Source organism: Chaetodon trifascialis, chromosome 8 (genome assembly GCF_039877785.1).
Source record: "Chaetodon trifascialis isolate fChaTrf1 chromosome 8, fChaTrf1.hap1, whole genome shotgun sequence".
NCBI classification, from domain to species: Eukaryota; Metazoa; Chordata; class Actinopteri; order Chaetodontiformes; family Chaetodontidae; genus Chaetodon; species Chaetodon trifascialis.
The window spans coordinates 17,779,089-17,804,577 of record NC_092063.1 but is presented as its reverse complement, the minus strand read 5'-3'; the positions used below and the strand labels follow the sequence as shown (position 1 = coordinate 17,804,577).

Below are 25,489 nucleotides of genomic sequence, written 5' to 3'. Positions count from 1 at the left end.
CATGGTCAAATTGGTCTAAATGAGGATATAATTATAAGACAGGGTTGTTCATGCTTTTATTTGTTCATGTTTTGTTTTCTTGGGCTTTTTATCGTTGTTGAAGTTGCACCATTCCATCAAACTGAAATCCTCTGTCCTTCCAGCATTTTATACAGACTTCCTCAAAACACAACCCGACATGTTTACTGTGTTTGGAGACTATGGGAGCTCCATTAGAATTCAAAATAAAGTTCTGTGAGTGTGAACAGTGTTTGGCTGCTCGGCATGAGTTTGGTTGACCCTGGCAGGTCAGTGGAGTTTCAGGTTAACAAGACAGTATTTTTAGAGAGTTTGTGTGCAGGTGACTGCTCAGAAACTGTGACAATAGACGGATGAATTCTACCTCAAACACATTTGCACTTTGTGCTTGCCTGCTTTCCAGTTTTAAATGCGCAACTAGACAAAGTATATTTTGTTCTTTGCTGACAAGATGGTGTGGTTCGAAACTCCTTCTGAGGCATGCCTGTGAAAGCATTTTAAGGCCGTTACGCAGCATTTTATTCTGACATCCAAGTTTTGGTTTCACATTGCATCGAAATGAAACCCTCTTAGCTATGAGAGGCGCTTTCTCAATGCAGCACCAGATTCCTCCAGCACCTGGTTGCTCTGAATCTGGGCCGTATGTTGGTTTAGCTGCTGTGGGGTCATGAGTTTGCTCCTGTGGACCACCTGTGTTACAGTCATGTCATTTTGTGATTGAAAAAACATGCCTCCCATTTTAAACCCATCAACCACTGACAGCAAGAGACTGTATTCATTGCAACAAAAATGTGCATCCTCCACTCTGATTCCCTCCTGAGTGTTATGGCACGCTGCTCCCCTGAAGGCGTACTGAATTCAGCCATCTGCTCCAGCTCTTTCTGACTGTGATATTGCTTTGACAGAAGCTTATTTCCACAATATACTTTCCGGATCAACACACCTGTCCACCTCCAGGATTCCCACTCCAGAGCTTTCACAGTGTGAGATTTATATCCTGTACATGATACAGTGTGTAGGCAAAATGTACGGAGATGTCATCTCCGCTCTCTGCATATGACACGTGTGAAGGGGAGAACACTGTGGGAAGAATTCAAAAGTATTGAGAACACAAATCATGTCCAACTTGACTCCGAAAACTAATATTTAGTAATAATTCATATTCATACGGAAATTGTATTCAAACTGTGCAATTATTATGTTTTCCATCTTAAAACTCCTATGTGACGGCATATTTTGACAGATAGTGAAAAGAGAGATCCGGGTGTTCTGGAAATGCTACAAATCTACGCTGTGTGGAAATGTAAGCTCACCAAATGTTATAAATGGAATTATTGTTTATGAATATAAGCACAAGTTTCTGCTCTAGCTTCAAAATATCAAGGCAGGCCCATAACTAGCTGTCATAACAAACAGATCCTGGCTGTGCTCTCAGGCCTGAAGTATGCATCGTGTTGACTGAAATAAGCATGAGTGACTGCTGCAGGAGCAGCATAGACTTACAGTCTTTAGAGAGATCCAACTACAACAAACACAAGTGCAGCAGCCAACTGCAATGGTGTCTCACACATGAAAGCTCGATAGGAAATCACAATACAATTTCAGTTTCTTTCTCTGATGTGTCATTTTGGTGAAGTTTCTCTGAAAGTTCCCCACACTTCCTCTCTCATTTGAATTCACCCAGTGCGGCAGGAATCTCGAAAAGCTCCAAAAGTTTCCCTCCCCAGTTCCTCCCTGAGGTGGGAATAGAAAGATGCGCAGCCAGCAGCACCCCTGGCATTGATTAATGAAACAGACTCCACGCTCTCAAGTTCAAAGCTGTATTTATTACTCTGTTTTCTTCTGATGGAGTGTGGAAACCGAAAACATAAACTCCTCTATGTGTTTTCAGAGGCGGACAAATCGTGCTGTATTTGTGTGACTCATTCCCCTCTCTGATACTGTGGTTATTAAAGGTATGAACTGTTGATTCAAGTGCTTCACGCACAATGAACCACCAAATCAGACTATTAAAAAGCAAAATAAAGCATACTGTGTCCCACTGGGGGCTGAGCTATTTGTGGACTTTGACCCTCAGATAAATAACTGTGGCAGTGAAGCCGGTGCAGCATCCCGCTGAATGCTGGAAATACGTAGAATGACTCAGCGTTCTCAGCAGGAGTTGGCAGAGTGGACATCCATCACACCACTACTACGCTCTGTCGGTGGCCTATAGGAGCCTTAACGCCTGATCTGACATTGCAACTGTTGGCTCACCGTGCAGGCAGAGCAGACTGCTGACGGGCTCTGCTGAGGAAATATCACTGACCTTGTTCAGCCAAGGGGTCAAAGCAATCTGAAGCAAGCTGGGCAGGAAGAAATAATTAGTGGAATTGGATAAAATGTAAACCATGATTATTTATTTGACAAATCTGAAATGAACCATTGCTCTTATACCTTGCCAAGGTTTGCCGTCTGCCACCAATGGTGTTATAATATCAACTAAATGGGGCGAAGGGGGGGATGCATTGTGCTGTTTACTGTGTTACGATCACTGTGATTGTCTGTAGCTATGGCTCTATCCAGCTGCACATGCAGAGGATGCACAAAATAACAGGAACACCTATAGACATTTCTGCAATCAATCATGAAACCAGTCTCAGAACTGACCATTTTGTTGACCGCTCTGTCAAAGCATCCGTGACATTTTGGTAGCATCACAAAGTGTTTATTGCATGGATACTTTTGTATGCATTGCATTTTAAAGGTGTCAGACTTCCTGCGGGTGTGCTACATGATACATCTGCCTGTACTCTGGACATAAACACAGTTGTTATTTTTGAGCTCTTGCTGATATCATCATCCCTTCCCATTCGCCCTCCTCCGCAGGTACCAGAGGTCAGGGTCATCCACGGGACAGCACCCTACAGTTTCTTGTTTTAAGACCTTAAACATGGTGGTCGTTTGCAGACACAGGGTCCTGCACACCCGCCTTTGGAGCTGTTCTATGACTGTCTGTGTGACCTCCACGTAAGAATTTGCAAATGCGTATGTCAATACTAATCCCTGAAAGCTGTATTGCGTGAATGGAAGAGAACTGACTCCGCCAAAGCGTTTCAGTACATCAATCGGCTGATCGTGATGCACAATAATGAACCAACTCGATCTTATGCAACGTTATAACTGATGACTGACATGGCAGCAGCGCTAACCAGCGTGATGATGCAGATATTAGTGACTGATGACTATCTCACCGGCTAATTATCTGCAGGATAGAGATGTGTAAGCACGCAACCACAAACACTCACGTTTCTCTCCTGACAGGATGGACGTGCTATGTATTTTCTCATTTGACGATTGCCTCACACACACACACACACACACACACACACACACACACACACACACACACACACACACACACACACACACATCAATCATGCCCTCACAGCACAGACAAGGTGTTTCTGAGGTGACACTGTGTGTTGGTTTTGTCTGTCTGCAGGTGCTGTTGCCATGGTGACAATGGATGAATTTCTAAGAGTGAATCATGAGTTGAGTGTCAGTTCAGTCCCTGAGATCTGGTCCTGCCCTCCTCAGGGGTCCTTGAGAATAGTGTGTCCGCGACAGAGATGAAATGAGATTCTGGCCTGCACGTGAACCATTGAGCTTTTTTTTTTTACTGACTTTAACATCCACCGGCTCCCAGCTTTCTCTGTGACACCCGTATCCTCGGGCCCTCCACTTAAAATTAGAGAGCAGCTGTCCCTGGATTATCTTATCCTGAGACAGATTCCTAGAATACCCTGGACAGAATTATCCTGAGGGCCATGCAGAGAGGAGGAATGGAGCTGGGAGCCATTTTGGGGGTGGGTGTACGTAAATGCCTATTTTGAACAGTGCGTGTATCCTGGCAGTGGCCTGGCAGACATGAACGCATGCTAGTTTGTGTTCCTGAATGAATCTGTCAAAGTGAGGGCTTTGTGCATGACTGCCTCTGTCTTTTTTTAGGGTTACAGTTAAAATTAGGGTATGCTTTGAGTTGAGGATTCAAGGTTAAGGAATGGATGTAATAAAGGTTTGTTTGCTCATGTATTTCCTTTTGTGTGTGAGCATGTGTGCGTAATATCACTGGGAGGTGAAAACCTCTTAAATTGCAGTTGCATGCTCCTCCAGGGGTTGAAAACCAATTAAAGCTTTGGGGTTTACACAAACATTTTCCAAAACCAATTTTAAGAATTGTAGAGACTTGCTAGGAAGCCAAAATCAATTCTGTTTTCCATAATAGTAGATAAATAAGTTATCTGTGGTTTCGTATGTTTGCATTTATCACTGTATGCTTATGTACTTATCACTGGAAGTGTAGCTGTATTTTTCTGTGTGTGTATGTGTGTGCTCCTAGGTTTCCTAATAGAGCCCCAGTGAGAGCTGTGACAGCCTATTTACAGAAGCATCCCACAGGGCCGGGCTGCTGCTCAATGGAAAACATACCCAAACCTCTCCTGGGTGTAAACTCGACGAGGGCTTCCACAAGCTGACATCCCTGCACAGGAATCGCATCTCATCAAGAGGGCTGTTGCATTATTGCAGCAATGAAAAATGTGGTTTTAACCAAACGATGGTATTCATTCACCTCCAACTGCGGGGGTTTGCTCTGAAGGGGAGATACATGCAGAGAGATATCCCATTCATCTCAATCTGAGCTCCAACTGCACAAATATGGCAGCGCAAGGTGCACGCTGTGTTTAATGAGACTGCGTGAGGCTGTTGTTAGTGCAGGCAGAGGTGCTGGATTATTGATGCCTCTGAGCTCCTCTGCTGGGCTCATTTCTGGCTGTCTCCTTAGGGACGAGGCGTGCTCACTCACCTCCAGCCTGGGTGACAGCCGGGTATGAATTACCTTCCCCATTCCCCCCTGCTGACACTGCAGCTAGCGGCCAGCCGCTACGCATTTCAATATGGAGACAAGTCAGGGAGCGGCAGAGGAAAAAGAAGCGAGAGGGAGAGAAAATACGAGAAGTGTGTGTGTGTGTGTGTGTGTGTGTGTGTGTGTGTGTGTGTGTGTGTGTGTGTGTGTGAGAGAGAGAGAGAGACAGAGAGCGAGAGAGAGCCAGAAAAGATAAAAAGAAAGGGAGCAGCAGTGCGATAGAGGAGAGGAAGGCGAGAAATGAGGGGAGAGATGAGGCCTTGGAGTTGAAAATCAATAATTAAAAGGTCATGTGGAAAGAGAAGGAGAGAGAGAGGGAGAGGGAGAGAGAAGGCCCTTTAACTAAACCTTAATCCTCCATTAACATTCAGCAGCCAAGATCTGCTTCCTCATCACGTGAGGTCACAGGGGACGTGAAACTTTTATCCTGCTATATGGATGCACACATACTGTATGTATATACTAAATGTGTTCTGAGCTGAAGCTGACATGCGCCGGTGATGTACTGTAATTGCTGAAAAATTCATACCGCAGCGTGCTTCTATCAGCTGACACATGCATTATATTAAATGCACACTCTGGTAGTCAGATAGTACACACTGACAGAGAGCTTATTTATTGGTGTCTTTAAAACAGGATTTGGCGGTTTCAGCATGTTTCATCCACGTGCACGTGTTGAATCTGACCATTTGTTGCAGTGTATTTATCAAACTATTTTTCACTCATTAAAGGATGAGGCTGGTGATATACTGTATTACTATTATCACTAAATCCCATGAAGTTCTTACTTTGAGCGTGCACACACAGCACGGTGATGGCATCATGAGCTTCAATGCACATCCATCTTTATTTACCGCTGACATGATGGATCAGTGAATTGTACACAGCTTAAGCAAACTAGAAACAGACAAAGCAGAGCAAACACGACTTAAACATGGGGATAATTGCATATGTGCTGGGTACTATTTTTAGCTGCGGATTAATACACATTTGGTGCACTAGTGAGTTTTTGCAACAGCAGGAAAGTGTTTCAATTCATTGTTAGTTTCTGTCTTTACCACATTTATTCCATTGAGTTTGAACGTTTGATTAACATGGAAGTTCCTTCTTGACCTTGAAAATAGTAGTTTGACAATCATCATCAGTGGAAATCCCATGTTGATTAAGCCAGTACAGATGAGAAGTCCTAAAAGTGCATGTAACAATGTAACATTGTAATATAACAGCTACTGAGCTTGTAAAGTAGATATGGCTTAAAGCTCTGGAAAAAGGTCTTAATTGGACATTGAGTTGGGATTGTTTTTGTCAAATCTTATAGGTCTACTTGGTTTAGCACTGAGAGTCTGTCATGTAAAAGCACATTTGTCTATTCAGCTGCACCAGAACAGAACAATCATCCAACAAGTGTGGTTGGTCACGTCAGAGTGAATCTTTAAATTGGTGCTTCTCAGTCATATGTAGCCTGATCTGTATTATGAAGAGAGCTGGCAGCATGTAGGCCTTGTCATTCTGCCTTTGAATGTTTCTGTCTTTATCTGGTGTTACTATTGGTTGTTGCTTCTTGTCTGTTGTGTAGAGTTTCAGTATTTTTTAATTAACAAATGAATTAAGTCTATCAAATACCCCATGGTGCATTACAGGCAGCCAGTGTAATCAGTAAGTGCATCTCTAGCTGTCTAACTTGGACAAGATCAGACTTTTGTTAGGAAAAGGCCACGCTCAACAAATCTGTAATGAATGAACATAATTAACCAAATGGATGCAATTGGAGCAGTTTTTCTTCTTACTGTGCATCACACAGCACTGATGTGCTGAGTCTGATGAACTGAGCCAGAGACTTTTTTTTTTAAGGCTAAAAGACCTTTACAAATACTCGCGACAGGCCGGAGGATCATGTTTTATCAAAGCTCATTTCCGATTGCTCTAGCCTTTATCGACCAGGCGTATTTCAATTGCTCTCCGTCCGTGGAGCTGACCTGGTCAGTTAATAATCACTGATCTCAGGTTAATGGCAGGCTAACAACATAATTATATGAGCAACCAGGGAGAGGATAGAAACGCTCTAATGGGACCTCAGCCACAATACAGCCACGCTGACTGCAGAGGCCCTGATACGCCTGTGTGATTTACTCCTTCAATGTCCCAACGCCAAATTAAAGAGTGTTTATGTGTGTGTACTCTCCCACAAGCCAGAGGTCAGTTTGCACTGACCTACAGCTTCATATCACAGGAGGGGATCAGAGGCTTTTTCAAGGAGGAAGAGCACGAATAACCATGCACCCAACTGAACTCACTAAGGACAGAAGGGAATACTTCTTTTTCAGTCTCCGTGAAATTCGGGAGAAGAAGGAAATTTGGCCAATGCAGCTTTTTACTCTGATAAGTACTTGACAGAAAACGAGAAGGGCTTAAGTTCATCTTTCAAGCGATATACCTCCTCTAACTGGTTTGAGCTGCAATAGATTTTGCACAGATCTGATTTATTGCCATACATTTAGCACATTTCTCCTGTTCAGGCCAGTTTGAGCATGTGGGGCAGCATGCTCCTAGCTGTGCTGCACACTCGGTCACAGGCGATGGAGTACACACTGGCTCCAAGCCATTTTTAACCTCCTCCACTTTAATATCACCCACTCGCCATATGAGCCTCCTTCAAGGATAATGAGGGAGCAGACTGCTCACTTTGCTGTCTGGACAGCAGGTTTTCCCATAAGCAAACACGGGGACGGAGATTTTAATCACAGACATGTCTCAACTTGGGGGTGGTTGCAATGGGTGGGCAATGTGTCTTGGGTCTGCGTCTGTGTTATTAGCTTTATCCGGTGTGTGGGAGTACACAGGATGCAAGTTTTTTGTGTGTGTCAACTGTTTGTTGATCAAAAATTAGAGATAGATTTGCTGAGATATCTGACGTCTACAGCAGTGGTACTGCAGCCCCACAGCTCTGTCAGAGAAGAACCCCTTTATCGACATCATGGGTTCATTTGAACTGGACTTAAACAGGATGTGATTTGACACTATAGTTTACATAAAAGAGGATACTGTTATGATATATTTTTCATGGTGCTGAACAAGTTGGTCACTCAAGTTTGCATTCATAGCCTACTACAGCTTGGAGTGGCATTACTTTTTGCTATATATGTTAACAATCATTCACTACTTTTAGCTTTTCCACCATTTTTCATACTTTTAGCAACTAGTTAATCCATTATTTCTTTTATCCATTAGCTAACATTTATCCAATACTTGAAGGTATTTCAGCAATTTATTAATTACTTTTATTTTATAATTATTTAAATGATTTATCAATTATTTTTTTAGCAAACTATCATCTATTTATCCATTACGTTAGCAAAATATCACAAAGATTTATTTTTTAGTTATAGCTATCAACTTTTTTCCAGTACTTTTAGTCACCCAATTCAGCAATTTATGTCTTTTAGCCAACTTTCAACCATTGTTTTCACTTCCTTCCAACAATTTATTCAGTGCTTTAAGCGAACTGTCAACCATTACTTTTAGCTGCCTGACCAATGGTGACAAAGAGGAAGTGGTCCCCGGGCGCTGGTCGACAGGCAGCCCACCGCTCCTGGTCTGTTGTGGAGGAAGGACTGACCATGGATGGGTCAAAAAGCAGGAAAGAATTTCACATATGCATGGCGTGTACAGTTTCCCCCTCAACTCTGCATGTTGTGTGTAAAAATGTGACAAATAAAGGAATTCTTCTTCTTCTTCTGATTCAGCAATGTATCCATTGCTTTTTTTTTTGTCTATTTAAATGCGTAATCTGCCGGGTCCTTGAGGCTGCAGAGAGGACTGAAGTACTCAGTGAGGTTTATAAGCCTCCATCTGTCAGATTCCCACTCACTCCTGCCATGTGTTTTAGCTTGCTAACAAGTTTTCACACACTGTCACAACATTTATATAGTGTTGTGGATATATTTTCTAATCAAATTGTGATTCATATTTTTGTCAATTTAGCTGCCATCTTTGTAAGTTTCCTGCCAACTTGGCATCTTTCCCTCCTGGGTTACAAGGCCTTGCTATCACTAAATTACAGTATTGTATGTATACACACTTTTCTTGTCACTACCTCATTTACAATTGAATGCAACAATTTTACAAAGTGCAACATGTCTATATTCATCAGCTGCCATCCCCAGGGCCCTAATTTTCAGTGTTCAAAATGGCAGCCTGTGGGGAGCCAAAGGACCCTGCCTATCACACATGAATGACTGGACTCATTGTGACAACCATGTCAGTGCCCCCTCCCCAAACTCTTCAAGGCAATAAAGCCAAGGAGGTGAGAGTTAGACAGCAGCTTGACCCACAATATGAACCCTCCCCATGGCATGTCAGAGGTGACCTTCTGTGGGGGTCAGGGGTCAAGGTCTTAAAACAAGAACATCAAAATGAGGACATCCACACTCCTCTGAGCAACCTGATGCCCATCTGGAGGAATCTGTCACGCACAGCAGATAGAGACGTTTTCATTAATTCATTCTGGTTTTATATTCTGCTTCAGATCTGCACGATAATGCAAACAGAAATCAAACACTGTTTGACTTCTGATATCAGTAATCAAACTCAAATATGGCTCTCATGAATATGAATGTGACTGAAGGTGTTGACTGAAAGATTAATCTGCAGGGTCCTTGAGCTCTATAGAGAGGACTGAAGTATTCTGTGAGGTTATCGAGCCTCCATCTGGCAGATTCCCACTCACTCCCGCCATGTGTTTTCAGTGTCCAGGCCTTATATCAGTAACAATGGAGCCTGAACCTGCCGGCTATTGACAATCAAGAGGGGCATAGCATATCCAGGGGCTACTTCACAAGTCAATAATGCTGTAACACAATAGCACGGCTTCAGGGGAAATAAAATCTATTTCAAAAAAGGGCTTGTTAAAGGAGGTATGGAATATAGATCACAGCTTTCAGGTTTGAAGCATTTCCCCCTACAGCTCCTTTGTTCAGGAACCAAAATAGACAAGCAGGATTCTGCATCGCATCAATGTAGAAATGAAAAACAAAACAAAACAAAACAAGGGAAATAAATAGATTTCCTGTCTCATGAGGTGAACTGCAAAACCTTGCCTGTAGTACTGACAGGAATTATAATATGGCTTCCGGTGAATGAGGGTGGGAATTGTTAAAAAAACAAACAAACAAACAACAGCATTTTTAGTGTGTGTGCACATGGAGGGAGAAGCTAGTGGTTAATAAATGACTGTGAGTGGCAGCCCGGGCTGCAAGATAAATGAGAGCAACTTAAGTGGAAGGGAATCAATCACAGAGGGTAAGTTTTAAATGTTCCCTGCGGGGAATGTATGAATTAGACAGCAAAGGCATCGTAAAGGTGCGCGGCTTCAGCTCCCTGTGTGATTTGTTGCCAGAATCCTGCACATGCAGACCTACCGGCTTAAAAATTTCCCGTGAAAGAACTTGATAACAGCCGGAACTTCTAAAGAGAGATTTAATTTCCCCCAGCCAAGGATTTAAAAAATGTATTCATGAGCAAAGTCTAGGAGACATCCGTACTGAAGCCAAAAAAAGGACTTGCTGTGTATAAAATTAATCTTTCAACAAAAATGTTCACTGAAAATTGAAGCTTATAAATTTATGGAGACACACATTCAGGTTTCATGCCATATATTTTTGATTATCAGATAAAGAACCTTAATAAAGAATGAAGGCAAATTGGCATGCAGACCTACAATCCTCTAAAATAATATTTCTGAGCTCCTCTCTTCGGCGAACTAAATATAAATACTGAGACATTTTCTCAAAAGTATGCTCTTAGTGAAAAAGACACTAATAAACAAATACAGTGATTGTGTCTGAACACATCATTAATAGAAAATAACAAATAAGAAAGTCATCATGAAAAGCTCTGGGCTCTCCAAATAATTGCATTCTGAGCAATTATGTGCAGTAATCTCAGTATATTATGAGAAAAGTGGAGAGGATAATGGCTGGCTGGGAAGGAAAAGGAAAACAGTAGTTAATGACACGAGCTGCAGTCTAGACACGAGACAGGAAACAGAATATTGAGAAGCTGTGGCATTTAATGGTCACGACCACTTTGATTCCCATGCATGATAGCAAAGTCTTTTTCATGCTCCGTCTGCTGCCAACCACCCACCACGACGGCAGCCCTCAGTGATGTCTCCAACAACGTGATTCCTACGGCCAGTGGCTGAACACGTTCAGTGTGCCTCTGCCCATACTGACAGAGTGTGTAACCGAAGCAGAAGGATGGAAACTGATGGAGAAGGATTTTGAATAATGTGAGCAGCCATGGGCCATTCGCGACCTTCGACCATTCAAATAATGTGGTGTATCTAATCCCCAAATCCTCGTCTGGGGGCTCGAGGAGTGAGCTCAGTCTCTGAGACAGACATGTCAGGTTCTTTCTTTTTATGCTGAGCAGCCGTGTAGAGGAGGAGGGAAACATGCTGCAGGACAACTCATTACCTGTGTATAATGATGTGTATACCTGTATATTCAGCATGTGTCAGTCTGTCTTGTTTTGTGTTTTGACCATCTGTCCAATGTAATTTATTCTAAAGTGACTTATTATTCAGTTATCTAAATAGTCGCTGCTTCATTTTCTCCTGATTGACTAATTGATTAATCAGCTTGGACAACATGAGTGCAACAGGTAACGGTTTGGAACTAATTCCCATTTTGGGGGGTTTTATTCACACTTCACAGCAAACACTTACTGACTTATGAAAACACTAACCCCAAAAAGGACTTAAACCCACAGTTTGTAATTTCTGCTGTCAGAGGTCTGAAGTCAAACCATGAAAACAAAAGGTTTGATGACATAGTAAAGTAGCGTTGGATCATGAGAGCTGCTGTCTTCATTGTTCACAACAACCACCTTTGCGAGTGGAAATCCATCTGACGTGACGCAGGCAGAAATGTTCACAGAGAAGGTAAAGCTTTAAAAGCTTTATTCACGTTATGTTTAGTCACGTTTGCAGGCTTCCTCCCTCACTCTCTGACACTATCATGTGGTGTTTCCTGTGTCGCCATTGACGGACAACCAAATGAAACACACTGTTACCTTGAATAAAGATACAGATTTCATCGGGTTTGAACATTGCTGGAAACATTTGGGATAACGTAAGTACACAGCTCAATCAAACATGGAACATATGTCATTTTAATGTGGAAGTGCTACATATCAGACCTTTAAGAGGACCAATAAAAACATACTTTGTCAGTTATTACTGGTTACGTTCATAACTTATGTTTCAAAGGTTTCATATTGAGAACAAGACAAACTGATGTGTAGTTTTTTTTTAACTATTGGCTACTTTGGGGTAAAAACCCTTTAACTGTGTGGCATTCAAAGTGTTGTAACAAAGTGCTGAAGAAAACGCTCATTAACTCCATACAAAGACCTCACCACAATTCAGGAAGGAGAAAGTACAAAGTGTTTGCCAGTCAGCCTGCTTTCACAGCAGCCATCAGCCATCACTGAAATCCCTCCAGAGCAGCAGTCAGTCACAGCACTGGGTGAGATGGTCTGGAGGAAGTAACACCTTTCTGATCATTTGTTGATGTCTCACACCTATCCACCGAGCCCTCTTATTGCCGTCCATTGTCCCCCAGAGGAATGATAATGGTCACTTTGTCTCTTTCCCAGAGCACTGCTGGACATCTGGGCTGTTCTCTTGGCCACTTCATGTGCTGCCAAAGTGGAAACAAACAGGCATTGTGCTTCAGCTTTGCTCCTGCCCTGATGCCCATAGACTGTCCCTGTTTATAGACCCATCACTTAATTGTGGCCCCACACAACTATGTCCATTCTCTGCTGTTTCTCTCTGCTGCTGTGATAAAAGCAGCGATTGAGACTGCACTGAGGTCTAATGGTTTATTCTTTCAACATTTCTGTGAATTTTTTTGACTGTTATTTTATTTCTTCCTGTTCACTTTTCCCACCAAACACACAGCAAGGCTTTCCAGTATGAATTGTCGACCTTTTCATGACAGCCTCTCTCTCAGATTAAAGTCACGTGTCTAAATTTGCATCCACGGCAGCCATATCAAGGTTGCACAGTATTATGCGTAATAAACTGATGTGGATGTTCGGGAGTAATTTTCTGATTGCATTGCACCATCTTCTCCTCAGGGGTGCTATCCTTATCAGAGGGTGTTGATTAGATAGCAGCCCCCACCCACATTTGCAATTCGAGGCCTCGCTATTCTCACATTACCATGCACTTGTTGTGTGGTTGCTCTGCAGGGTGAGGATGGTAGTTAACTCATAAATGATCTATAAGACGCTCATTTTTATTGAATATCGTACAAGGCTTTTTCACTGTGGCTGATTTTTCTGAGAGTTGCTCTGTGGAATAAACTCGGGGCGAAATTAAAGCGTGGATGTACTTCAAATTTACAATTCCCATCTCGCCTGTTTGGACGACAGGATTAAACAGCTCTCTGGCTTCAGAGGCACATAAGCAGTTCCACACATTTTAGTTTGTCACATTCTGGCTGTGTCATGTTGTTGAAATTTCCATTTTACCATGTCTGGATTATAAAGCCAGGGCCTAAAGGCAGCACGCTGTATGGGTCCACAGACCCTCCACCCTGAGCATCTGTCCAACCCTTTGAGACCACTAAAGGGACTGACACCTGCCTACAAGACTTTAGGACAGCTTGTATGACTATAGGTAGAACAACTTCATAATTAAATTGCACATCATTCAAATAGAGACCATGGAGGGTGCTTGTTGGCCCCTGAGCTTCAGCTCTAAGTGTTGTTGTGCACTTCACATCACAATAATCGCTGGGTGCCACAGGGTAACACCAGAAGACATTTAGCCTCCGCCCTCGGTCTCAGTTTAGCCGTCTGTGCTAAACTAGCTGCATGCGCTCCCATAATAAAGGTGTTGACGTCACTGGCCATCGTTGGACAAATGCTGCCTTCAAGTTCTCCTCCTGAGCTTCGATTTCTGAACACTTACGTGCTGGCTTGAAAGAGCAGAGGCTGGAAAGACACAAGCCTGACAAAAGTAGATATTTTTGCTTGACAGCTATTTAGATGAGGAGGGAGAATTTTATTTTCAGCAGAATGAAGAGGGGAAGCTTTACAAAACAAAAATGACTCCAAATTATTATCTTTATCAGTTACAATGATCCTTAAAGGAATGAAAACACACGTTTTTAGTTCAACAAATGGTGTACTATAATTTCACGATGTATTATGTCTTGACAGAATTTAAACTTTATATACGCTTTAATATGGTAGAATACTGTGGTTAAGCACATGTACATAGTAGGATAACCACTTATTTTCATACCACAATGTACTGTGAAACCAGAGTGCTGCAACCCAGAAGACAAAGTCCTCCTATATCCCATTTAAATGCAACCTATCAGCCTTTGTCAGGGATGATGAATGAGGAGGTCCTGGACTTATTTTCCATAGTTGTCCCAGGTGTCCCTGTATCTGTCATAAACAAAACACTGCACCCCTTGTTGTGTTATAAACAGTATGTTAGTGTTCTGAAATACAAAATGAAAATAATGAAAAAGCAAATTATGTATGATGATGTCTGAAACATTTAAGGGAGTGAATTTTGGGTGATAATAACAAATAACAAACAGAAGAACACTATGCTGATATTGGTTACTACTTTTCATGTCAAGCTGCCACAGAAATTTTGCTCATAAACATAGAAGTTGGATTGTGTGCTTCACTTAAAAAGCGGATGTCATTTTCTCAGCTATGTCTGCAGACACCTGAAGACAGAACATGTCTAACACAGATCAGTTTAGCCTGAGATGGAAAGTTGAGTCCATTTCTTTTGTGATTGCTCATAAACACCTGAAACTGTTCATTTTACAGGTTAAGCAACAGCTATCAATTTATTGCTATACTGATTAGTTAATTAAGTTTATAAGTATGCAATCTTGTAACAGCAGATGCTTATTTTTAGCGGGTATGGGAACTAAAGTTTGAGAAACAAAGCTGACCTCCCATGCATGGTTGGACTAACCTGTTAGGATACAAAAAGGACCTGCTAGGTCCTGATTAAACCACCATTCCTCCCTGTCTTTGAGTAACGGGTCCACTTTTTCTTTACCAGAATACAACCTCATCCCAGACTTGCTGTGGGGTAATTCATTTTAAGATATCAGAATCAGAATCAGAATCAGAAATACTTTATTGATGCCCAAGTCTTTAAATCAATATTTTGACACAGCATTGTTTGCTGATTTATTTATTTATTTATTTATTTATTTATTTATTTATTTATTTAGCTAGCTTCCTTGCAGGAACTTATTTCTCACTTATTTTTTGCTGGTAACAACAGGAAATCTGGAGCTCTGATAGACTGGATAAGTCTTTCCATTGGAGTTTTACGATGTGATATACTCGCCTTTATTTGTGTTTACATTGTGTTTCGGTGGTTACAAATTACATAGAAACCTGTCATGGGGTTTCGCAAGAATGCCTGACCAGAGAGAAGGTGGATGATTCAGTGCGCGGCGTGAAGGAACGCCCGACAGCCCCTGAACGCAGCAAGCTGCAAAACTGCGCGAGGAGCGGTGATTGAAGGGGAGAGCGGAGCGGCGGCGCTGACGACGGCCATCTTAGAGCTACCGTGGTAACAGACACTCATCCTCTGGATTTTATTCTTCTTGGTAGAGAAACATTCCGCCCGACTGACGAGGGAAGAAGAAGGTTGTTTTGTCTCACGTCGCCGCGGTTGAACTCGAAGTCGGGATGCGGTTCCGAGGGAGTACACCATTTGCATCCGCTGTCGGACTGGTCCTCGGACTATTATGTGCGGTGGAGGCAGCTAAAGGTAACTAAGCTGGGATTTATATCCCGTTGTGTTCTGTCCGCCTGTACGTGTCACGCAGGTTTGGGAAACGCTGGGGCGGAAAGTTGCCGCTTCTCCGGAGCTCTGCGGGTGTTTCTCGACGCTGAAGGCGGTAAACGTGTGTCAGGCGCTGCGGTCCTCAGGGATGGAACCTGCTCAGGGATGGTCAGCTCCGGAGCCGCCGGCAGCAAGTGCATCCCGCGATACTGCGGCCGTTTTGACCTTAAACAACCCAAAACGACTCACAATAACCCAAGTGCAGTTATTTTCTGCGTGTAATATTTAATCCTGAAGCGTAAATACTAGACGTACTTTGGAGATTATATCAAGGCCACGAAACGACCCCCTTCTGTCATCTACATTCAGTCTATTTTGGGTTCTTGTCTCTTCTGGTCGCTTCTCGTCAGTCTCATTAAAGATGATAAATATTTCTCACCTTCTGCAGTTTGTAAGATTTTTTTTTTTTTTTTTTTTCTAACTTCCCCGACTCTGCCACCCCGATACTCATCCAGTCTTTGAGGGCATTTGAGTAGATGTGAATTAACGCGTGCTGACATGTGTTTTTACCCCCCTGGTTCAGATTCAGTGTTATTAAACCTCACAGGTTTATTCCTCCATTAGCAGGCCTAATGCTCGGCTTGGCAGCGTTGTGGTCGCACCAGGATGGAGCTTGGTTGGCTACGCATTGCAGATCCTCTTCGCAAGCCCCAGTTTTGTCGGTGGATTTAAAAATGTATGTGCTGTGATCACAGGTTTAAATAAATTAAAAAAAGCCCTCCGTAGGTCTGGGCCTGCTTCTGCAGAGACTGTGGAAGAACTGAAAGTGCAATTGCGGCTCTTCATGAGCATTGTCACCGATGGACACCATCACTGAGCAGAGACGTGCCTGTATTTGCTGCAGGGCGGTCCACCTCCCTCCGTACAGCAGCTCACCGACACCAACACCTCCACTGCATGCATTTATAGACGTGTTTCAACCTGAAAGTCAATCCACTGACTCCCCAGCTTTGAGCTCCATCTGTCAGGGTGTGTAAAGGCACCTGCCTGATCATCACTGCAGGCCAGCTTCCACCGCTGGAGCTGCAACAATTAATCGACTAGTTGTCAAATATTAATTTAATCTGCAACTATTTTGACATTCAGTTAATCGGTTTCAGTACTCTTTAAACCAAAAACATAAAAATCCTCTGATTCCAGCCTTTTAAATTCAGATGTTTTCTGGTTTCTTCTGACCATCTTCAGGTCGAAACTGATTAATCTTTTTCACGATCAAACAACTCATCAATGAATCGAGAACATAATGACCAGATTAGTCGCCAGTGAAAATAATCGTCAGTTGCCGCCCTGGTCGTTTTCTCTTGAGGCTACACATGAACAGAATAAAGACGATGGAGGGGATGTAGATTCTCATAAAAGTCTGCCCAGGGCTTCTGATGGAGCTATATTTTTTCCCCGTTGCCATGTCAAGCAGCTGAGAATGCCCAGCAGCGGGAGGCGACCGTTTGTAAAGCAGTTAACTTAATTTCTTTTTCATCAGTCAGGGGGAAAAGGCCTGTAGCAGTTTGTCCTGGGTAGTGTGTGAAGTGTGTGTTTGTGAAGTACACCTGCAAGCTTTCCTGCCCTTATCAGCAAAGGAGGCCTGTGAAACCACCATCTTGGCGAGGGCTTATCTTTTATTAACCAAAGGTCACCGGCTCATTTTGCGCGCCACCTCCCGCCACCTGCAGCCCAGCTTTGTGTTTTCACAGTGTGTTGTTGATTCTTTCTTTTATTACCAGCCACCTTTTGCTGCAGATGAGGAAGCAAACGCTTCTCCTGTTATTTTTCCGTCTAAGTCGTGGTTGTTCAGGACTCCTCTTATTTAGATGCCTACAAATGATTTGCATGAGTCAGGTGATTTTAGCAGCATTGGCTGTGGATGCTGTGCTCCTCAGCTGCTCGCCTACACAAACATTAATCACTGATGACGTGGCTACAACAAACCTTGAAAGATCTGTTGGAACAATATGTTTTGATCCACATACAATAATCTTACCTAGACTATATGACTCATTACACTGCCAGCACGGAAATGTCAGTGTGTGTGAAACTCAGATGGTCTGTGGCAGACCTGTTCAAGCCATTTTAGGCTTTTAACTCTTCGGCGTTTCAAGCATTCCTGGAGTTTTTTGTCTTGTTCATCGTGGGTTTTGTCACTTGTATTCAAGGTCTCACCCATGTAATCTGTTTCCTTTTCTGTTGCCGCGAGCAGCTGCTGGGTGTCTTCATGTTGGAGAGTCAAACATTCGGTCTGCTGAGATGCATGAGCCTCCTCTGTGCACACACAGCTACACAAAGGAAAGGCTGGCTGCCGGCAAGTTTCTTGGCTCATTCGTCATTGAATTAAGTGATTCTAGTTGAACAAATTGGATGCCCTGCTTTGTGTGGCGCTGAGTTAACATATGCGCTCTCCTCACATGGCTGTGAAGAAATATATATTACAGCTTAGGTGCGGGTTTTCTCTCTCAGTCTTCTTGTTCTCACAGTCACTGGAGAAACCTTATATTGATCCACTGAAAATTGCATGTCGGTTACGGTTAGAGCAACGTATCTGGTCAATATTTTGTTTTAAATATGGGATAATTTATGGGTGAGTGACGTGGCACAACTCTGTGGCTCCTACCTGACCACAGCCTCATTAAAACAGTCTGTTTATTCTCTGTTTATTTACATAAATAAGACATGCAGGAAAATATTTTACACATTTTCTTGATTAGTACAAAGATTGCTCGAAAGCGTTTTTTGTGTTTTTACTTGAAAAATGATTCATATGCTTAGGAATTTTCAAAGTAGCCAATTCGTTTTTCTGTTATATTGCTTTATCTATTGTTTATTCATGCTTATTTACATTTGGTCCTCAGCAGCTTCACTTTAAAGGCATTATTGATCAACAGAAAAATGTAATTGATCAAAACCTTGTGCTTATTAACTCTCATCCCAAACAGATCTGTTGATTACAAGATCCCAGTGACCACATCACCAGATTGCCCAGTTTTATACATTTGAGCTGTCAATAATCTGTGTGAAATGAGCGTCTTGCTCTGTTATGGCAAACAGAGACTGTGTGGATGCACACGGCAGACAGTGACTGCATTGTTCGCCTCTCCCATGCAGCTCTTGTAACACTGTTTGAATGCCATCATTCAGCATCAGCTTACAGACTGACTTAACTTAGGAAATAACATCATTAAATATCAGCAGGGTGATGGCTACTGGCTAATGTGATGACACAGAGAAAGAGGCGAATCGGTTGAGTTTCACTTTGAACATGTCAGGGCTTTGTGAGCTCGTAAAATGAAAAAGAAGTGTCAGCTGTGGCTCTGGCTGGTTTTGATTGACGGGACTCCTTTCATTTGATGTTTGGTGATCTGCTGCATGTATTCCACAGTGTCTTGTCACTACAAGATTCACGGATTTCATATCATTAGTCACTGAATACAGATGCTACTAAAAGGACTCACGGAGCACATATCTTGGCTGAAACCAGTGCCGTCACAGTTTGCAGGCATGTTCAGAGTTCTGTGCGCACGTTATAAAAATTGGATTGCAGCTTCACAGTGTGTTAAAGAGCTCTGGCAGCCAGTGTGAAATATGCTATGCCCACGAGATATTGGCAGCCAGTTATAGGCAAGTACATACATGTCAGACTCAGTCAAATGTATATTTGGGGAATAAATGGGTGAGACCAACACTCGTATATTTGTCACAATTCAGAGAATGTGGGTGTACAGGAGTTAGGAGCCCACAAGTGCCGTGTAAGTGGCTGCATGGCGGCGCTCTCCGCAGTCAAACCTAATCACTTGCTCTTTGGGCCATGGCCTATGATTACACCAAATTGAACTGAAATCTATCATGTGTTTGCTGAGATATGCTGCTGACAAACAGACAATCAGGCCTGAGATAATGAAGGAACTTTGCTCTGATGATAAAGTGGGTTTTAAAACTGCCTCTGTGGAGCAGTAGAACAACAACTACCAAACATTTTACCTTGTATGCCCTAAATAACTGTTTACATGCCCTACACAGAGGGCCTGTTCCCACAAGTTAACTCTTACATTTTTCTCTGTATTTATTCAGAGATTTCTCAGAGGAACAAAGGGCTTTTAGTCTCAGACTTCAAGGTCGGGATCCTGACTAAGCATGCCACAATGCGGTCACTGTTCGGACTCGATCGCGACTCAAGCCCCTCAAGAATGTGTATATGAGATAATCCCCCCGAAAGTGCTAAATTGTTGAAGCATTTCGATTTGGTAATTTGCCACTTAGTGCTGGAAAGATAGGCCATGAGAATACTGGACTCAATTTGGGTCGGTGGTGACTTTCCTCTCATTGGTGCCTTCGTGGGCTGAATGGAGTCAGTGAACTGTCACGAATGGGTCATTCAGTTGTGAATATTAAGTTGTGCCAGATGACTGGGAAGTTATGTTGGCCACCAAGAAAGGACTTTACGTTCGCAGGAGCCCGTGGTTTGGATGTTATACGCTGGAACTGCAAAAAGCAATCTTCAGAAATGGAAAATGCCAATTTAAGAATGCGCCAGAAAAATATCCAGGATTTTAACCGTTTCATCCTCATGTTGTATAATGATGTGAATTTGTTAAAAGTTTGTTCAAATAAGTTGTCAGTTACATGATTTTACAGAAGCAACTTGTGTGGATAATATATCAACCATCCAAATCCACAAAAAATGTACCAGCAGAAACCTGCACTTAGAGTTTTTAGTTCAGCTCGTATCTGCAGCTCATCTGGCTGCGTTACCTCCTCCCATGAGCCCCGTTGCTTCCCGGAGAAAAAACATGCTCTGCAGAGCTATTCGCATTTGGGCATGTCCACATTAAGATTCAGGCTTCATGGGAAACAGGTAACCAGAGAGCACATTACCTGCCGCAGGTCAGCTCCACCCGAGTGCCTGTGCACAGCTCCGGCCGTCTCACTCTCACTTCTCCACTCTCACTGGCTCTTTTGTGCCGCTCACACAGAGAGGTGATTGAGTTGCATTCAAGGCTCTGCGGCTCCCAACCCCCTCTTCAGAGGAGCGCCGCGGCCGTCGAGGGTGTGTTCGTTCTGTTGGGCGGCTGAGACTGTGTAGAGGACAAACAAATGTTGTTGCCTGGCAGAGCAACTGAGAGGCTCTCCTGTCTGAGCGGGATGTTTGGGGAGCGAGGGCCCCTGAGGTCTGAGTTTCCTTTAAGGGTCATCAAGGCCTCCGGGAACAGTCCCCAGTCTGTGATGGAGGTGGCTTACATCAACAGGCCAAGGAGCTTGTAAGGCAAGACAAACAGAGACGTGTGTCCACTGTTTCAGACCGTGAGCAGATTGTTCATTGACTTCTGCTCCATGGAATTAAGAGAGCCCCTCTCACCAGCATGATTGAAGTCATTGCTTGACTCAGATTTGCATGCATGTCATACCTTCACCCACTTGGCTGCAATTTCTGTTTGCCTCCGTTGGATATTCCTGTCTGACGTGAACAAGGCCTGAAGGTGCCTTCGAAGCTGCCGTGAAGAGCCCCTGTGGATTTTGTTGAAAGCGCTCATATCCACCAGCACACACCTAGAATAGCCTCCTGCTCACACACTCTGACGCAGCTGGTATACGCAAGCAGCATTTTGCACGTTCTTCTGTGTTTTTGTTTCACATTTTCCAAACTGCTGGGTTTTCTTCCATCTCCCTGGAAGAAAAACAGGTCTGATTATCACCTGAGCGCACAAAATCCCTTCTCCTTTCTTCAGTGTACTGTTGCAGCTAATGGAACAAATATGAACAACAACCTGGCAACAGAGAGGCTTTATTTAGTCTCTGACAGTAAGAAGACAGCCAGCGCGCTCTGCTCGTAGACCGTGCTGCCACTGACGGTGTTTGTGATTGGCAGGTTTTGCTACTAATTTTGCTCTAGTCATGATGCTGGGTATTTACAGAGCGTAGACTGGTATAGACAGCATTTATAATATAAGTTAAACACATTCACCAGCTGCACACTGCGCGATTTAAGACATGTAAAGATGCTAACATGTATTCACGCTGTTTGCAGCCAGTTTGTAGGTTTTGTAAGTCACCAGGTAATGAAATGGCTGCAAATAGAAATTTGATTTACTGCACTGAAGGTTAAGTGTTGCTCTGGCGTTCATCTGCCTCACAGCTGGCTGTAGTAGAGCTTCACATTTGCATGTAATCAAACAAGATGAAAGCTCGCAGGCTGTCGGACATCAAATGTAAAATATGAGCTGAATCGATGGAGCAGAACTCCACAAGGCGTCACAGGCCTGACAGTTGGCCGCATCTTCATCATCATTACGCAACACACCCTCAGAGGGTCCCAGGCGTTATCAGGCCTCATCAGATAATTACAGACTGATGATCTGCTGTAGTGATGCTGCCACTATCAGGGCAGCTGTGCTGTGTTTCTCTGGTTGTCCCAGGGTGACTGGTAGCCTGTTATCAGCCTGGTGTCATCGGGTTTGGTGTAGTCCAGGGCAGTAGTGAGGGTTATACAGTAGCCAGACACGTGCAAAACTTTTGGCAAGCATTGGGAAGGCAGAATGATTTTATTCCCCCTCCATGAAGGAGAGACATCACAGCAGTGGCATGAAGGGAGAGAGAGAGAGTGTAGGCGTCCCACTGAATCTCAGGATTAGCAGAACCTATTGTGGCGCTCACATTCTCGCAGGAAGTGTTTCATCACGGTTAATAGGTCAAACTGTAAAGGTTAGGCTTCAGTAAAAGAGCGAGGCAGCCATAAAAGGGTTTTGTCTTTGTGTCAGTGTGAATGGTCAGTATGTTACCCCGTTCTCTGGGGTCATGAAAGAAGTCAGTAAGATGACATCACATGGCTGAATATGTGCCTCTGCAGTTTTGGAGTTTTATATGCTTGATTGTTGGTGTTGTTTACGGATTGTTGCTCCTATTTGAGAGAGCGTGTCTGTGAGGCCTATTAAGCCTCAACTCCACGAGACCATTTATTGTCCTTCGGGTAAATCAGTTGCAAGACGAGCACAAAAGTTGCCGAGCTCATCACGCTGGAAAACAAATGGTTTTAAATCACAGAGGACTTGATTGATTGAAGTGGGGAAAGCTATTGGCCACGTAGTCTCACCGTTAGTATTTAATGTTACTGCTGCAATTGTGAGCCTGACTGTTGAATTGGATACTGAAATCCCAATTATTGATCACGATTAAAGGCCTTTATTTAAACATTAGCTATTAACAATATACAAAGACCCCTCCCAACAATACAGAAGCAAAATTAAATACTCAAAACACTCAGTTGCCAGTTTATCAGGTTCACCGAGCTAAATTGTATCGTGTTATACTGACAGGTGTTTGGTTCAGTCCATCTGTGTCAGTCTTGGTAGGCTGAATAACAGAAACACCTCTCTGTATAATGTAATGGAGTTCAACAATATCACAACTACATCTTCAAAAATGACTGGTGCTGCAGGTGACAGAGACATAGAGCTCATCAGTCGATGGCTTGGCACACAGTCACACACAGCACTTTGTCCTTGTCCACCTGTGTCAGAAGTCAGCCATGTTTCAACCCTGCTCTCTCTCTTTCTTTCTTATCATTTGATACACAAAAATGTGTATCATGCTCGTCGTTAGACACACATCATAAAAACTTGGCCGTGGCTTGTTTTTGGCAGCGCAGGTTGCTTTGTTTGATGTCTTGCTCATCGCTTGACCTTGCCAGTGAATGAAATAGATGCATCCCATTATTGGATTAAATGTCATTGGCTTTATTCGCTGTGTAACAGGATTGTGTAGCAGGCACTGCGTTGCTGGGCTGCAGGTGGGCCAAGTAGTCGGCCATCTGTGCACGTGCTGTAAAGACCGTTTCACATAGCCTGTTGGATTTTTGAGGTGGACACTGTTGAAAAAACATAATTGTGTGTTTATTAGCTTTAAACTGTTTTAGTGGCTGTGGTTCATTCTGTGTCAGCATGGGATGCCACTATCTGGTTGATGTTTATTATTTAGCAAGAGAAAAATATCAGCCCTTTATATCTGTGTATTTATATCCTAACCCTCCATCTAATATTTATACTGATGCCAATGATTTGTCTTTGCCAGAAACAGGACGGTGGGTCACTGCACTTATATAAACTGCAGACATATAAAATGAGATGGTGATGTACCGTCCTTATTGTTTGCTCCTGAAGGTATCGTGTAGTAGCATTAGCTTTTTTAAAGTATGTATTTTCAAGTATGCAGATAAAGTGGCGTTTTCCATAGACGACTTTAACATTACTTTTTGCTTGGTGTGACCTTGACTCACATTGTCCTGACCTGAGGATTCGATTCAATTCAATTCAATTCAATTCAATTCAATTCAATTCAATTCAATTCAATTCAATTCAATTCAATTCAATTCTCTTCTATTCTATTCTATTCTATTCTATTCTATTTGTATAGCGCCAAATCACAACAGAAGTTGTCTCAGGACACTTTCCATACAGAGCTGGTACAGACCAAGCTCTTTTATCTACAGAGAACCAACAATTCCCCCACGAGCAAGCACTTGGCAACAGTGGCGAGGAAAAACTTCCTTTTAACAGGCAGAAACCTCAGGCAGAACCAGACTCTGAGTGGGCGGCCATCTGCCTCGACCAGTTGGGATTTAGGACTGTGATCTCTTCCGCCGTGGGATCACAATTAAAACGATATCTTTAATTTGTTAATCAACTGAAAATTAATCTGCAACATTTAATGTGAAACAATTTATCGATTGGTCAAGTCATTTATTGAGCAAAGAGGCCACCCATTTTCTGTTTTCAGCATCGTAGATGTCAAAATTTGCTGGTTTTCTCTATTTTCTATCATTTTAAAGTCCAGATGAAACAGCATTTCGAGAGTATGTGGCCTCCGCATCATTACGTGTATCTGAGTGGAACAGGATAGGCATGCAAGATGAAACATTGAACATGAACACTAAACATGGATAGCAGTATCTGTCTCAGAGAGAAGAAGCCCTTTGTATGCTCCATGTAGCTGCTGAAGCTGTCCGCTGCAGAACACCTGGTGCGTGATCCAGAGCTGTCACAGATCAGCGGGCCCATAACCATCATATTTTGAAACAGCAAGGCTTCAGATGTTGAACACCTGAAGACTCACTGATGTACCCTGCTAACTCGTGAATCTTAGTATGCTAAAAGTTGAAGATTGATTGATGGGTGGATCTCATGATATTAATGGTTGAAATTGGTTGGAAAGACATACAACACACGAGCACCTGCACACACATGTACTTGAAGCTTCTCAGGCAGCTTCCACAGAGGGATCAGTTTAATGTTGATCAGTTTAATGTTGATGATTTGTTAGAAGGAGTCAAGAGTTTCCTCTTCAATTATCTGCTTTTATGTGATTGAAGGACTGAATGTGCAGGTTGTAATTGGGCCAGTAGTGAGTATGCATTGCATTAGATGAATTGCTTTCCTGATTAAGTTAAATTAAGAAAATGGCAGTCTTCCACATTAAACATCCTCGGCGCTGCAGCAGCGAGCTGCTCTCAGACTGCTTCAAACATTTCAAAGCCGCTCTCCTAATCTCATTCTATCCTAAATCCTAAAGCCTCTCATGAAAAAACAAACTAGTCCCTTCCCTCCAGTACAGTTTCATATCTTAAAGGTAGTATATATAGTTTAGAATATGTAATAATGGATCAGTTTCCAAGAATAATG

At 42.9% G+C, this 25,489-nt stretch overlaps 1 protein-coding gene across 4 annotated transcripts in view; it reads left to right on the top strand.

Annotated features, from left to right (window-relative positions):
- Positions 1–15,439: 15,439 nt before the first annotated feature.
- clstn1 (calsyntenin 1) overlaps positions 15,440–25,489 on the top strand; it is a 34,893-nt gene continuing 24,843 nt past the window's right edge. The window contains exon 1 of one of the 4 annotated variants that reach the window (XM_070968793.1): positions 15,440–15,755. In XM_070968793.1, coding sequence (XP_070824894.1) covers positions 15,674–15,755 — 82 coding nt within the window. In that variant the 5' untranslated portion in view covers positions 15,440–15,673. The remainder of the gene's footprint in view (positions 15,756–25,489) is intronic. The other 3 variants (XM_070968794.1, XM_070968796.1, XM_070968795.1) reach the window with 3 other exon arrangements.